The sequence below is a fragment of the Colletotrichum aenigma genome (assembly GCF_013390185.1).
Source record: "Colletotrichum aenigma strain Cg56 chromosome Unknown KSG_Cg56_contig01, whole genome shotgun sequence".
Lineage (NCBI taxonomy): Eukaryota > Fungi > Ascomycota > Sordariomycetes > Glomerellales > Glomerellaceae > Colletotrichum > Colletotrichum aenigma.
The window spans coordinates 3,905,044-3,919,024 of NW_023500907.1; the positions used below are offsets into that span (position 1 = coordinate 3,905,044).

Below are 13,981 nucleotides of genomic sequence, written 5' to 3' on the forward strand. Positions count from 1 at the left end.
CCGTCGGCCGCTGGTGTAGGGCGGGACTGGCCTCCCTCTGGGCCGCCCAAACGGGCCGCTGGAACCCACCGAACTACGCTGCAAACGGACCACACACAGCCCCCACGGCCGCCGAACGGGCCGGCTGTCCCCTCCGGCATCCTATTCTTCTTCCACTCAGACCGTCTCGGGTGGGGTCCATTTTTAGACTAACAGCCGTCCACAGCCTTCCACGGCCGCCTTCGACGCGGCCACCAACCACACTCTTGACCCACGGCAGCCGTCACTTTGACCTCACAAGGCTTCCTGTTTTTTGCAGTGCTGCTTTGCGGATACCGGATTGCTGGTAACATTTCTTCCAGGATGCCTCCGTCTTCCAGAATGCCTCGCTGTCAGACTCGGGAGGGCTCAGAGGGTTGTGGGAACGGCCAGTCCGGTCAACTCACCATGGCTACGACCCCAGGATGATGGCGAGCGGCCTCTCATCGCCCCCTCATCTCGTCATTGGTCCCGAACTGCCGGATTCTCATCAAAGAATAGATCAGGCAGCACCGAGGCCGTTGGCTCGACGTTGCGGTGCGGCTGACATCCCGTGAGTTGGTGATGCCGTTTGTCGCGAAGGACGCAGCCAAGCTTTGACGTTGTGCGATGTAGACGACAGGGGCCAAGGGGGCTGCTCTCGTCCATTGGCTGTCTGTCTGTGATCATGACGACAGGGCTATGAAGCGCATGCGATGGTGATGGGGTTCTGTGGTTCGAGGTATAGTGAGTGCTGGCAGGCGGGGGCAGCGTCTGTGGCGCTAAGTGGCTGTCTTCTCCATGAACCGGAGATGTCCAGGAGGGTTCGCTTCCGTGTTGGGCAACGAGGCATGCTGCTTCGGGTGAGGCCGCTGCAGTTTGTCTGGAGCATGAGTTCATCTCACATGATGGCAGTTATACGCGGGCTTCTGACTGGTTGAGACCGTTAGAGTCACCACGGCCTGCCTTGTCGACGTCTTCTCCTAATTGGAGGTGACTCCTTCCCCTGAGACCAACTGCCCTGCGATAGCCTGAACTGACATGATGGCACAGGATCGAGCTCGCTATTATTCGTCGAGCGTGAGTCAAGCGGTGAAGATTCACATGCTGCACGTGGCATCCTGTTGGGAGCATATCTCGCCAGGCGCAACTGCAAGGGACCGGGTTTGAGCGAGCCAACTTGCCGACAGGAGTAACTCCACGGCTACATCAGTCAGTATTTTCGAGAAACCACCACATGCGGCCATACCCACTGGAGAACTCGGGATCCCGTCCGCTCTCCCATCGATGAACCAGCGAGGGCCGAAGTAGTAGTTGGGTCGGAGACGACCAGCGAATGCTCGGTGTTGCATGTGATCTTTTTGATGAGACTTTCTGTATTGACTGACAATACCCGATGGGCTACCAATCTACGTGTTAAGGGCAAGTCTGATGGTTGTGGGCGGCGTCAGGGCTGTGCCGTGCCTCCTGTGGTGGCGACTACGGATGGTCTCTGAAGTGTATTAAACCACACGTGGGTGTAAGTATCAGTAGGGCACTTGAACATGCCACTTTGAGGACAACGTGTAGCACAGGAGCTTCACTCTGTGCCGCGTGCTAAACCAGGCCAGCGGAAAATCGCATCGCTGGGACGCTGTCTCAACTCATACGTTGTAGCCGCATACTTTATGGGAGTATAGATCCTCTTAGACCTCAGCAGCGTTGGTGCCCACTCCGGCTTGGGTTGTCTAGGAAGGAATTTCAATGTTCAAAATACACAGTTGACTAAATGTAGATCACTTCCTATACCGAATGCGCTGTATGTACATATGTTCTTCGGAGTAGGGATATTACTTAGCCCATGCACTGTTTGTCCCTGGAATAACGAAGACACAAATTGGGGAGGCGGGTGAGCCAATATGAGATGACATTTCATCATTGAACACGGAATTTCTGAATGGGCTTACACGCTCTTCGTCCATCTCCTCTCTGCTCAAGCTCGGGCGTATTCGTTACCGTGCTTTATTCCGGACACTTACGCTCTGCCGCGCAGATCGGGACTGCCTTCCACAAATCCGATTGGATTGCTTCCCAATTAGAGAGCTTGTGAGCTCGTCATGTACACTGATCTGTCCCCACACCGCAGAATAGCATCGGGGTTCGGTCCAAAACTGGTGGTAACGCAAGGTAACAAGGCAGGTATGCCAGATCATCTTGTGAAATTCGGACCATTACCAAATGTCGAAATTGCACTATAGTGAGAGCTCTCTACAATGTGATGGATGTGCTGAAAGTCAGACGTTGACAAAGCCAGGCAGGGAATCTCTTAACATGACCAGGCGCCTGCCTTTAATCGACCACGTAAGGGCATTAGCCGAGAACGTCCGAGAATATTGTGTTTTTCTTCTCCTTACAGATCCCCCGAGCTAAAGAGCAACATTTGCGATTAATATGCACGAATCTGCGAGTTTTATGCCTGACTATCCGTTGCTAGGTTACTGCTTCTACTCACGACCTCAACCTGGATGCTAAATTTCCACCTGTCCAGCGACGGTCAGTTAGCTAAGACTTTGCACATGTTTACTGCAAACATTTCCTCTTGCACAGCTCGAAATTGCGTTTCATCTAGACGCGTGACGGTTCTGAGGTGTTTGGTGACCGACACATCGTCCCCAACCATACATCACGATGACATCCCCACCAATCGCCCCTCCGCCCCAGCTTTCAAAAAAAGACACAGAAAGGGCAAAAACATACAACAACAGGCATTCGCCGGTCGTCACCGACCCGACTACTACTCCGTCCCTCACTGGCTTATCTATGGAAGAGCGGACGGGATCCCGAGTTTTCCAGTGGGTATGGTCGTATGTGAGAGACATTGAAAGCGAAGAGGCCCATAGAGGCTTCGTCGACAGGATCAGCCTGGGCTAGGTGATGGCTGCACACGCATTGTCTACAATGAAGTTCACCCTCTGCGTCTGTCTTCATCTGTCATAGGATCTGAGCTTATAGGACAGTATTACGATTCTCAGCGTCTAGTTAGAGGGATCGATTCAGGAGAATCTTGACACAGCTGGCTTAGCGAACCTCTACGACGTCTTTGAGTGTCTCGAAGTAGGACCAAATTGCAGCTTGCACGCATTTATTGCCTTCTAGCCTGTTCATATGTGGCCTCGGCCTCTTTGGGCCGGCCCAGGGCTGAGGGGATATGGTAGCCCAAAGAAACTAAGGCTGGAATTGGATGCACCACGCCGGCGAATCTTGTTACTGTGTTGAACAGCACACGTCGTGGGCAGCTTGATGTAACAAGTTGGGGTCTTTTCTCAAGGCTTAAACATATACTAAGTCTACAACAGGAACAATGAGCTGTGGCTCAACGGGAATCTTTTGCCATGCATGCACTCGCTAGTTGCAGTAACAATCGCAGTCGCCCTTCGGAGTAGCCATCCATCGTCCATTGTCACCACTTTGGCACTACAATCTTGTAAGCGAAGGAACTTCAAGCCTTGATTCAACAACAAGTGGTGGAATACTCACTCTGCCTTCGCATAAGCTTGCGCACCTGTCTGAGTCGGCAGCATTGCAATTAGACTCCCACTGGAAGAGGAGCATGGTCAGTAAAATTACATCATGTAGACAGCCCGGGACGATGGTACGAACAGAAGGATCTCCGATTGAGGCGCACGCCTGTCCAATTTGCAGATAAACTTCTGCCGCAGTTGAAGAGACACAGACCGCGGCTGCGATAGCGAGGAGTGAGAAGCGCATAGCTGAGGTGTAAATTTGATGTGGTTGGGATCGTCGATTGCTTCTAAGACCAACACAATGATCGTGAAATGGGGGACAGTAACACGGCCTTGGATATCAGTATTAAGCGGCTCTACTGATATCTTTAAGTACCCCGATTGAATCCTTGCATCGGCAGTTGGCTTCAGATATGGAATGTGTTGGAACGAGTCTTGGCTTCTATTTTGACTTTCTTTTAGATTGAACGGTATCAGAATCAAATTGTCAAGTACTCTTACAGTCGCAGAATAGCAAAACTGACTCATACAATCAATCAAATCACACCTTAAAAGTAGTAAATCTAATCGATCTCTGTAGCGTCTAGTGGCAGTTCGTACATGAACCGCTCAATCATTTACATGACACAAACCTTATTCAGATTGTCAACAAATCGTCGTTCCAAAATCAGACGACATGCCCGGGGAGAAGAGTACCTTGGGTTTACAACTCTCCTGGAGTCTAACTAACCCCGCATTCTGACGTCCATTCTCAGGGCCTCAGTGCTGTTGCAGTCAATTGGGATGGCGAAGTCAAGGTCTGCGGCCTCTCCAGTCGCAGTGAGAAGGAACTCCGGGAAACCGACACCATCAACTCGCCCAAGTCAAACTGGTATATCGCCTGCAACCTGAAAGGTCACCTGCAGTTCACTCCCAATCGCAAGAGTTGAATGAGCCTGAGTCATTGACGTCCGCAGAGACGCCAAGCACCTCGTCTAAGGGGTTAATTCGTATTAAGCGTAGTTGACGCATGCCCCGACTCAGCTACTTCCTCGCCTCCTACGGTTTCAATGTTCTCCACGAAATTCCGGCACTCTCGGAAATCGCAACGCTCTTAGAAATCAGAAACCTCCCGAAAAAAAACATATCAGCTATATCTATTCGTCGACAGAGTTATCCGGGGCCACGTGATGATTTCACAAGCACTTTCCAAGACAGATTTGAACTTTTGCGTCCATTTTGCCACTGCCAAAGCCTGGGCGTGTTCATCCTCACTATCCCGGGCTACTTGCTGCGCTCATCGCCACTGACCATCCACAGCCGCAATATCTGAACCTCATTGTCAATTGTCACATGCACCGCAATAATCGGCAGATAGCAATGATGAAAACTCAGGACGCACGCTGTATCTCTTGACGCAGCATGCGAGCTTACAGGACAGTCGTCCGATTCTGTACGGGCAACAGGGTCGGAGTTCGCCTCGACCCAGAAAGAAAGCGAGACCGACGCATCGGTTGGCTTGGTTCCTGAAGTAGAATAGTTGTGATTTTGTGAAACATACTACTTAAGCAGTTATTGCAAGATAAATATCTTATGGGGCAGAACAACATGGCCCTTCAGAAGAGAATACGAGGTTCTCTAAATTCCTCGTGGTTCAGGATGCAGAGAACGGCCGGGAAACGTCTGCTCCATCTTGCGCCTACCACCGTCACTGAAAAGCCACTGCCAAGCAGCGACCGAAGAGAACAAGACGCAAGACTCTTGAGTCCACGCCTGAATACTCTGGCGCCTGAGCAGACGGAAAGAAGCGGAAAGGTTGGCCCATCTCCTTCGAAGGGATCTATCCAAGCCACCGCGCAACCAATGGATCTCCAGATATCACTGATCAATGTCATCAGAACCAAAATTTTCAACACGCCCCGCGATAGGCTGTCCTATTTACAGCGCCTCAATAGAAGACTCAAAATATAGTGACTGTCGGTCCGCCGTGACAAATGTGGTTAGGACGGTCCGTTGAGAGGTCCTTTTGGACGGTCGTGTTTGAGTCCCCTCAAGTAACGACCGAGGCCGCAATGCCGTATCGCCAGCCGGAGACATGGTCACACAAGCAATTCGCCAAACGATTCAGCAAGACCGTTTGATACTATGCTGAATATCTCGAGCACAAAGCTCAATATACAAACAAACAAAGCGTAAATGACAAGAACAACGGCTGAGTGTGTGCCCCCTCATAGACCTAAGCACCACCTCTTTTTCATGATTCATCCACACCAATCTAACAAATGTTTCCCAACATGGGTATCAATCGCTAATCCAGTATTCCAGAAAAAACCATCCCTTTTTACTCGCTAGAAGTGTCCGGGCTCTTCGGGCCCGGCTCGACCTCTCCGCGTCCTTCGCTGTTGGCGATGGCACTCTGCAGCGCACTCGTCAAGTCGACGTGGAACAGCGGCCTGTTCAGACCGTGAACCACGACACCTCTCCTCCTGGGACCGAAGTCCTTGGTGCCGCGCTCGTGATGCATGCCCGACGATGCGACGGGGTCAATCGCGTCGTAGGCCCCGCTCTTACCAGACTCCTCATCCGCGTGTCGGGAGTTCCTGGCGTGAGACGAAATCTCCTTCTCGTTGGCCTCCTTCTCCGCGACTGCCGCAGCTGACTCGGCACCGCCAATCTCGGCGACGCTGAAGATGGACTTCCAGCGGTGCTGCAGGCCGTCGCCGCGGTCGGCCGGGTATCCAAAGCCTGCGGCGACGAGGGCGCGCTTGGTCCAGCGGTTGTTGATGCAAGCGATGTGCCAGTTGACCTTGTCGGGCGCGGCGTAGCGGTCAAGCTGGTTGCGGACGTCGATGAGCTGCTGGATGGAGGTGAGATCGACGTTGTTGACGCAGCTGAAGTCAAGGATGACAGCCTTGAGCGTGGGCTTGCTCTCGGAAGCGGCGATCTGGGCGGCAGCCTTCGAAGCCTTGCGAGACGGGCCGGGGTCGTTCCAGGGCCGGTCTCCGAGGCGACCGTAGCTCTGGAGGTTGGTGCGGCGAGTGCGCTCGAAGACGTACTCGGTGAAGTACTCAAGGGAGTGACTGGCGTTCGGGTAGTTGAAGCCCTCGGAGAAGCGGTAGATGAAAATACCGGGGTAGGGCTGGTCGAGCTCGACCTCGGGGTTAGTACCATCGCCGTGGTCGATGGGGAGGAAGACGTTGCGGGCCGCGTTATCGCCGGCATCGAAGGTGCCGTACTCGCCAACGACTTGCCTGTGGTCCTCTCCGATGACATGGTCGCCGATGACGGAGTGGATCTTGACCTTGCCAAGGAATCGGCCCTGGCCTCTGAGGATCCGCCAAAAGAGGAGGGCGGCGGAGATGACGACGGTAGCGTAGATGCCGTTTTCGATAGAAGAGAAGACGGTCACGAAGACACCGACGAAGAAGATGATAACCTCGAAGGGAGAAACACGCCAAAACTGGTAGACAGTGTTAGGAGGCGTGATCAAGTCTCCAACAGCGTGGATGATGACGGCGGCCAGGGAGGCGCTAGAGATGTAGAAGAAGACGGCCGTCAGTGCGTAGATAGCAAGCAAGACGATGAGACCTGTGATGACACCGGCAAAGGGGGTCCTGACACCAGCCTTGGACTTGATGGCGGTACGGCTGAAGGATCCGGTAGAAGGATAACCGCCGAGGAACGGAGCGATGACGTTCGTAACACCGATGGCGACAAACTCCTGGGAGGGGTTAATGGTGTAGTTGTTGACACGACCGAAGGACTTGGAGATGGCGACGTGCTCGATAACAAGAACGATGATACTGGCGGGAAGGAAGGGCAGGAAGGCACTGATGAGGTCGGTGTCGATCTTGGGGGTACCGACGTCCTGGAATCCTCGGGGAACATCGCCAAGAATCTTGAACATGGGGTTGTCGCGCCTGTGCATGTTGACAAGCCAACTGATCATGGTGTAGAGCAGGATGACGAAGACAGTTCGCAAGGTTGACAGGAAGAAGAACAGCTTCGACTTCTGAGGGTATTTCTTCGCGGCCGTGGTGAAAATGTATCGGAAGAGGTAAAGCATAGTCAGGGCAGTCAGCCCCATAGCCGCATCCATCTTGGTCTTGGGAAGGTTCTTCAGGGTGTTGATGAAGACGAGATAAGTGGCCTCGCGGGTGTTGACACCCTTGATACCCAGCAATGTCGTGAGCTGACCGACCGCGATGCTAATGGCCGAACCAGTCATGAAGGCGGACAGCGAAGTCAGAGAAATAAGGTTGACGATCCATCCCATGCGAATCAAACCAATGAACAGGATGATGGCGCCCGCGATGATGGCCAGTGCCGATGCAATCTGATAGCCTTCGTACTGGGGGAAGTCGGCTTGAACATCGGTGATGAGGTTACCAACAACAGTTGACATGACAGCGACAGGCTGGGATCTGTTAGCAGGGTACAATATATTTTGTTTGAGGGGCAACATACGCCAATGGTGATATCCTTGGACGTAGCAAAGAACCAGTAGAGAATGACACCCATGAAGGATGAGTAGAGACCGAATTCGGGATCGAGCTTCGCGAGCATGGCGTACGCCATACCCTGAGGAACGACAACAGCACCAACAGTGACACCGGCAACCAAGTCACCCATAAACCACTGCAGGTTGTAGTGACCAATCCAGTTGAGAAAGGGGAAGAGGGAACGGATGTACTCGAGAACCTCCTCGCCTGTAGGGACGAGCTCGAGGAACCATTCTGCGGTTGTCGGCTCCTCCTCGACGAAGGTGTCTGACGATTGAACGGAGAAGACAGACTCTCCACGAAGCATCTCCTCGTTCTCGGGCCTGTCGAGCTTGATGCCCAAGACCTTGGCCAGGCCGTGGCCGATCTTAGAGCCTGCGCCCGGCATGTTGGTAGAATTGGCGAGGGTTGAAGTGGTCGGACAGGCGGCTACGGAAGCGAGTAGCCAAAGGTACTTGCTGACTCTCTCTCAAGGGAAGAAGGCCCCAAGGATATATAGGACTCGCCGGGGCTACCGTGCCACACACACGAGTTGGGCCCTTGCAAGCTGCCCCGGAATAAACCGACTGAGCGGTGGGCGAAAGGAATTTGAACCAGGGTGCGATATATGAGAGCTGAATGTCGCAATAGGTGACTAGAACGATTTCAGGCCTCGAACCTCGACGGAGGTGGCGGTTTGGGGTAGTAGGTGCGAAATTGACACCTCCCGCAAAGCCCTTGCAAAGTTGCGCAATCGAAGCAAGGGGATATTAATTGGTCGAGACCCAACTCAATGACGAGTTCGTGAACGCCCCCCGACTCTGGCAGACAGTAGTGATCTGACGGCGTGTGATAAGGCCAACTGGTGCGCTCGCATTCACACAGCTGGAAAAAAGGGTATGTCCGTTGAAACAACAGTGACGATCAGGTGCCAATGTCGAAGGACCGGAGGGTGTTGCGCGCGCGCAGGGCGGTATAGTTGTGCGACTGGAACGGAAGCTCTTCAAAGCTCTTCGAAGCTCTTCAACAGTCGTTCGAGGACGGGACTCGAGGTTATTAATTAAGTTCAGAGACTTCGGCAGTGGGGTGCCAAGTGCCAAGCAGAGGCTCTACGGTTCTCCCGCTGGATAAGACGATGGATCTCGTGGGCCAAGAGATGTGGCCCCGGGATGACGGCGGCAGCCAAGAAGTGAAATGCTGCAGAGCAGAGAGGCCGAGGAGAAGACGACGGAGAAACGATAAAAACCTGACGGGGGGGTGGGCGAATCACTCAGGATGCGACTGTCAGGGAATGATGGCGCAGCTTTGACAGGCGACACTGTCCCAAGTAGAAGCTGGAGGGAGCGGAAGAGTCTTTTGTTATGGTGGTCGTACGGGCACTCCTCCCGCGATGTCCAAACCGGGGCGATGTCGCCATCGAGTCTTTGCCAGACCAAGCTTAGCGGGGCCTCCGATGGGGACGGGATATGTTGCGAGTCCAATTATGTTATATCCACAACGCGAGGAGGTACCCGCACGTTGTTGGTTATTTGATATTGGAATGACACAGGCAAGCAGTAGAAATGCGAGTGCTTATTTTTCTTTAGGCGCCAAAGACGGAAGAATGCCCGCGTGGGGGAACGGGCGATGCTAGAGGCGGTCTCACTCTCGGAGATATGCGTCGCGCGGTCAGCCAAAGAGACTGCAAGGTCGAGCCACGGGAGCACCCAAGTTGTGTGACAAAGAGTGCGGATGCAGACTTCTCGAAAGAGTTGTTTGTACGTACAACTCGCATAGGAGAAAATCCGGGTCCCTTATAGCCGGGTGGACATTTTGCAGAATGCCAATGCCTGAAGTGTCGTCAGTCATGGAGCCGGGGCGACATGTGCCTTGATGACAGAGGTGATAATATGGAGAAGTTGAAAAATCAGAGCTGACGGTCGGATGAGGTATGTGCTTTCTGCTGTGCAACAAGTGTTCCAACAGAGGGGTCGAGTCTCCAGCGAACTACCGCTTTGGGTGCGGGATTGGACGATCTGGCCAATGAGGTTCAGCTTCTGCAACTCGGCGATGGTGCAATAGCACCCTTGTTTGAGGTGATGGCTAGTGGAGCAGATGGGTGCGGAGATGCTCAACGTGATTGGGCCATTTTTGAGATGGACTGTAGCTGTTGAGGCAAAGTGCGGTACGAAGCTTTCCCTGCCGTGAATGGCAAACCGGCCTGTTCCCTGACCTTGTCGGAATTAAACTCCAAAGCCGCCGATACGGTCGGAACGCCTTCGCACAGAACCAGGCCTCAATGGTTCCAATGGCTTTCAGACGTGCGAATCAAGCCGGCCAGGTATTGGCTGGACTCGACTGGAGGGGCTATGCCATCGTAGTGACAGATGGATGAGAGTCTGGAGAGACAGGGGACGGGCTGGCCCCCAGGTTCAGGTGATGGGGTTTGTGGAAGGGAGCTTGAAGGACGACTCTGTCAGCTTTGGCTGGAATTCGGATCCGTTACAAATCGACGCTGGACTCGGGGCTCCGTCGGGCGGATGTGGTTGCGAATGACCAGACGTCATGGGTGTCCGCATGTACCACACTGCCAAGACGCCCACGACGCCGCATGACGAAAGTCATGCGACACGTGCTGATGACTAAGATTTCGTGAGATTGTTCTTCCGGACCGGGTGTCTTCTCAATTATGTAAGCGATCAATGTGGCGATGCAGCTGGACCGTGGCTTCGGTGTGGCGCATCATCTCTTAAAATTCCCAAGCATTCCCGAGGGCCAAATGCTTGGGATATCCAGGTCAGTCGAACCCCTTTACCGTGCATTACCAGCCACCGGCGCACCACCGTTCGGGACTGTTGACTAGGCGACTAGTCGTCTGCATGCACTGCCGAAAGAAAAAGAAAAAAGAGCAGCAGAGTCTTCGCGCCGTCAGGAAGCGATCGCCTTGAACGACCTGGAGGCTAGGTTCAACTTTGGAGGCTGGATGCCCTGAAGCTCACTGCTCCAATTGCCTTCTTGGGCGAGAGCTGAGTGCATCAGCCACTCAGGAGCCGCAGAAGGCGGGGAGCTGAAGCCTCGAAGCCCCCAAACCCCCGGACGGCAACGCGTAAAAACACGGCGCCTACAGCGACCGCAAACCCCCTCTACCCCCCTCCGGCCCCCGCCTCTCACCGGGCAACTGAGCCGCCTTAGTCAGAAAGGAAACATCAGCAACACCACAACCATCGCTGCGCGCCTGTGCCTGTGCCTGTTCCATCGGCAACACCAAAAACTGCAATCACCAACCTCCTCACCCCGCCCTTGGGCCAAAAATAGCAGTCCACGAGGTGTTCCTCACCTCGCTACACTGCAATTGCCCCCTTTTTTTGCTGGGCATTATCTTTCTCTATCCCCAGGGCTCTACTTTTCGTCTGGATATTCCCGTATAATTCGTTGTAATTCCCAATTCTTAGAGTGAATGTAGCCAAAAACCACCCCTGCCTACGTTATCAACCTTACCTTATTCCGCATATTCCCCTTCCATTCGCAAATATGCCGTCCAGTCCGACCAGAGATCCATTCAACGGCCCCCCGGCGCCGCATGCCTTTGTGCAGTCACACGCGAAAACCACCGAGCTGCTCCCGCCCCCCTCGCCGCGGACGCATCGCGCCTTGCGCAAACTGCAGTCGGCGCACAACCTTGGCTCCAAGGCCGCCCTCCAACAGATCCCGCCCCTGCAGCCTTCCTTGATCGCGCAGCAGCGACTGACCCAACGCAACATCTCGCCCACGCGACGCGATGCGAGCACCCCTTCCGCCATGAACGTGAACAGATCACCGCAGCGAGGACGGTCCAACAGCGATGCGACGAACCACCACCACCTGAACGCCATGGCTGCCACGAAGCGCAGCATGATGGGCATCAACCCGCGGTACCTCAACATGTCTCTGCACCAGCTCATCAAAGACGGCCCAATCGAAGGAGATACCGTCGAGGCGTTGGGAATGGCCCGTCGCAAGGTCTTGAGCGAGGGTATCAAAAGCGACAGTGACGGCATGGTATGTGCTTCTCATCTACCTCACGTGCCTCTTAACCTAATGCGCCATTGAACAGTCCACGCTGCGTATCTACGTCTGGATCATCCTCCTTGACACTCCTGTCCTCCCCACCGACGACTATCTTGCTCTCATCCACCGCGGCGCGTCCCCGGCGTACTCCAAGATCCGCAACGATACCTTCCGCACCCTGACCACCGACCCGTTGTTCCGCCGACGCGTCAGCGAGGCAAGTCTCATCCGCCTCCTCAATGCCGTCGCCTGGCGCCTGCACGACGCTCGCGAGCAGCAGCGAAGTCGCGATCGCGATCGCTCGCTCAGCCGACCCAGCACCGGACGAAGCTCCATATCCCACGACAGCTCGAACTCGACAGCCACCGCGCACTCCACAAACCCCGCCTCACCTTCCGCTCGCAACCGCGCGCGAGCTTTAACGTTGACGACGGAGGGCTCCGAGTCTTGTCACGCTGCCGAGCCGGGGACATATGTCCAAGGAATGAATGTGTTGGCAGCTCCCTTCTTATATGCTGCGCGCAGTGAGGCTGAGGCGTTCACTGCGTTCTACACCCTACTTACGCGGGAGTGCCCCGGATACATTCGAGGTGCGATGGATGGCGTCCACAAAGGCTTGGCTCTGGTGGACAAGGTCTTGGCGACTGTCGACTCCAAGCTGAGCGGATACCTTCACTCCAAGGGCTTGACAGCTGAGATCTACGCATTCCCTTCCGTCCTGACATTGTGCGCCTGCACACCTCCACTGCCCGAGGTCTTGCGCCTGTGGGACTTTCTCTTCGCCTACGGGCCTCACCTGAACATTCTTTGCATCGTGGCCCAGCTCATGGGCATGCGGGATCAGCTGATGAGCTCGCCGAGGTGAGCTTCTCCACGCCATTTTGAACACCAGATCACTAACACAAGATCAGCCCTAACAAGCTCTTGCGCTCGTTCCCTTCGCTCCAGGCGGATAAGATTATTGAACGCACGCTCTGGATCATTGAGAGAATACCAGACGATACATACGCTGCCATTGTCACCCACGCCCAGTAATTGATCAACTGCGGTCAGGGGTTCGGAACACGTAACCACGATTCCTTTTGTGATGAATGTCGCAACGCCCATTGTACTATACCAAATACCTTTACGACTTGATGATGGAAACTCAAAAAATATGGATGGGGGTACCGAGACGAGGCTTAATGATACAATGCAGCCACGGGTCCAGGAACACGAGAAGCACGATGAAGGGGGGATAACAAACGAAGCACGTTGCGCCCCCTGAGGTGTATATGTTGAACTTGATTAATATGATTTTATGCCGACGAAGGATGGCTGGTTGTCTGACTGGGTAAAGTGAAGTCTGCTGGCCGTTATCATGGCCAGAATTTGGCCAAATTTAAGGCTCACTCAAGACATGAAGATCTCGGCTGCGCTGCCGGAGAGGTTACGCCTCGTACCTACCTTGATGATCCAGCCAGCAACGCCTGCAAGCTGATCGACATGCAGGGCTGATATGGTGGGCTGACCGTTAGCAGCCGTTGCCTAGCGTTTACTGAAAGTGAAGTCCGCACATGCAAATATAAGTCTGATAGCTTCGGTCCGCGTGGATCGAAATATCTGTTTGCGTTTTCTTCTATCCTCCCGTTCCGGTTTCCTTCATCTGCCCTTGTTATCACAAATGTCGCGACCACTGTTTCTGCTTCCACCGTTGAACCAATGCCACGACTACTCTATGAGTACCACATCCCTAAGCATTCCGTCGTCCGTCGTCACCTGCTGCGCTTCACGTCCGCTATCATGACGACAGAATACACCAGAGCCAGCAGGGAAAGAGTGCCTCCTTGAAAAGGGTCATAAGCTTGGGCCTCTATGTATAAAAGATAATGATGGGGGACATCGTCATTCTGTCTTCATCAAAAAGTTCCTCGACATATTGGGTCGTCTCTGTGGGATTGTCAGCATTTGCGATGAGCCAAACATATTTATATCATGTCTGCTGGGACTCCTTTA

The 13,981-nt window shown here is 53.9% G+C and overlaps 3 protein-coding genes across 3 annotated transcripts; 1 reads left to right on the top strand and 2 right to left on the bottom strand.

Annotated features, from left to right (window-relative positions):
- Positions 1-3,381: 3,381 nt before the first annotated feature.
- Positions 3,382-3,744, bottom strand: CGCA056_v001026 (uncharacterized protein; the record flags this gene model as incomplete). The annotated part of the gene is made up of 3 exons (XM_037316287.1): positions 3,382-3,450; positions 3,514-3,573; positions 3,637-3,744. 3 exons carry the CDS (start codon positions 3,742-3,744, stop codon positions 3,382-3,384), a joined length of 237 nt encoding a protein of 78 aa, XP_037186122.1.
- A 2,076-nt stretch (positions 3,745-5,820) lies between these two features.
- On the bottom strand, positions 5,821-8,369 carry CGCA056_v001027 (Sulfate permease 2; the record flags this gene model as incomplete). Its single annotated transcript, XM_037316288.1, has 2 exons — positions 5,821-7,896; positions 7,947-8,369. The coding sequence occupies 2 exons, from the start codon at positions 8,367-8,369 to the stop codon at positions 5,821-5,823; spliced, it is 2,499 nt and encodes an 832-aa protein (XP_037186123.1).
- Positions 8,370-11,470: 3,101 nt separating this feature from the next.
- BUB2 (Mitotic check point protein BUB2) lies at positions 11,471-13,021 on the top strand (the record flags this gene model as incomplete). The annotated part of the gene is made up of 3 exons (XM_037316289.1): positions 11,471-11,977; positions 12,033-12,847; positions 12,898-13,021. 3 exons carry the CDS (start codon positions 11,471-11,473, stop codon positions 13,019-13,021), a joined length of 1,446 nt encoding a protein of 481 aa, XP_037186126.1.
- Between the last annotated feature and the right edge of the window lie 960 nt (positions 13,022-13,981).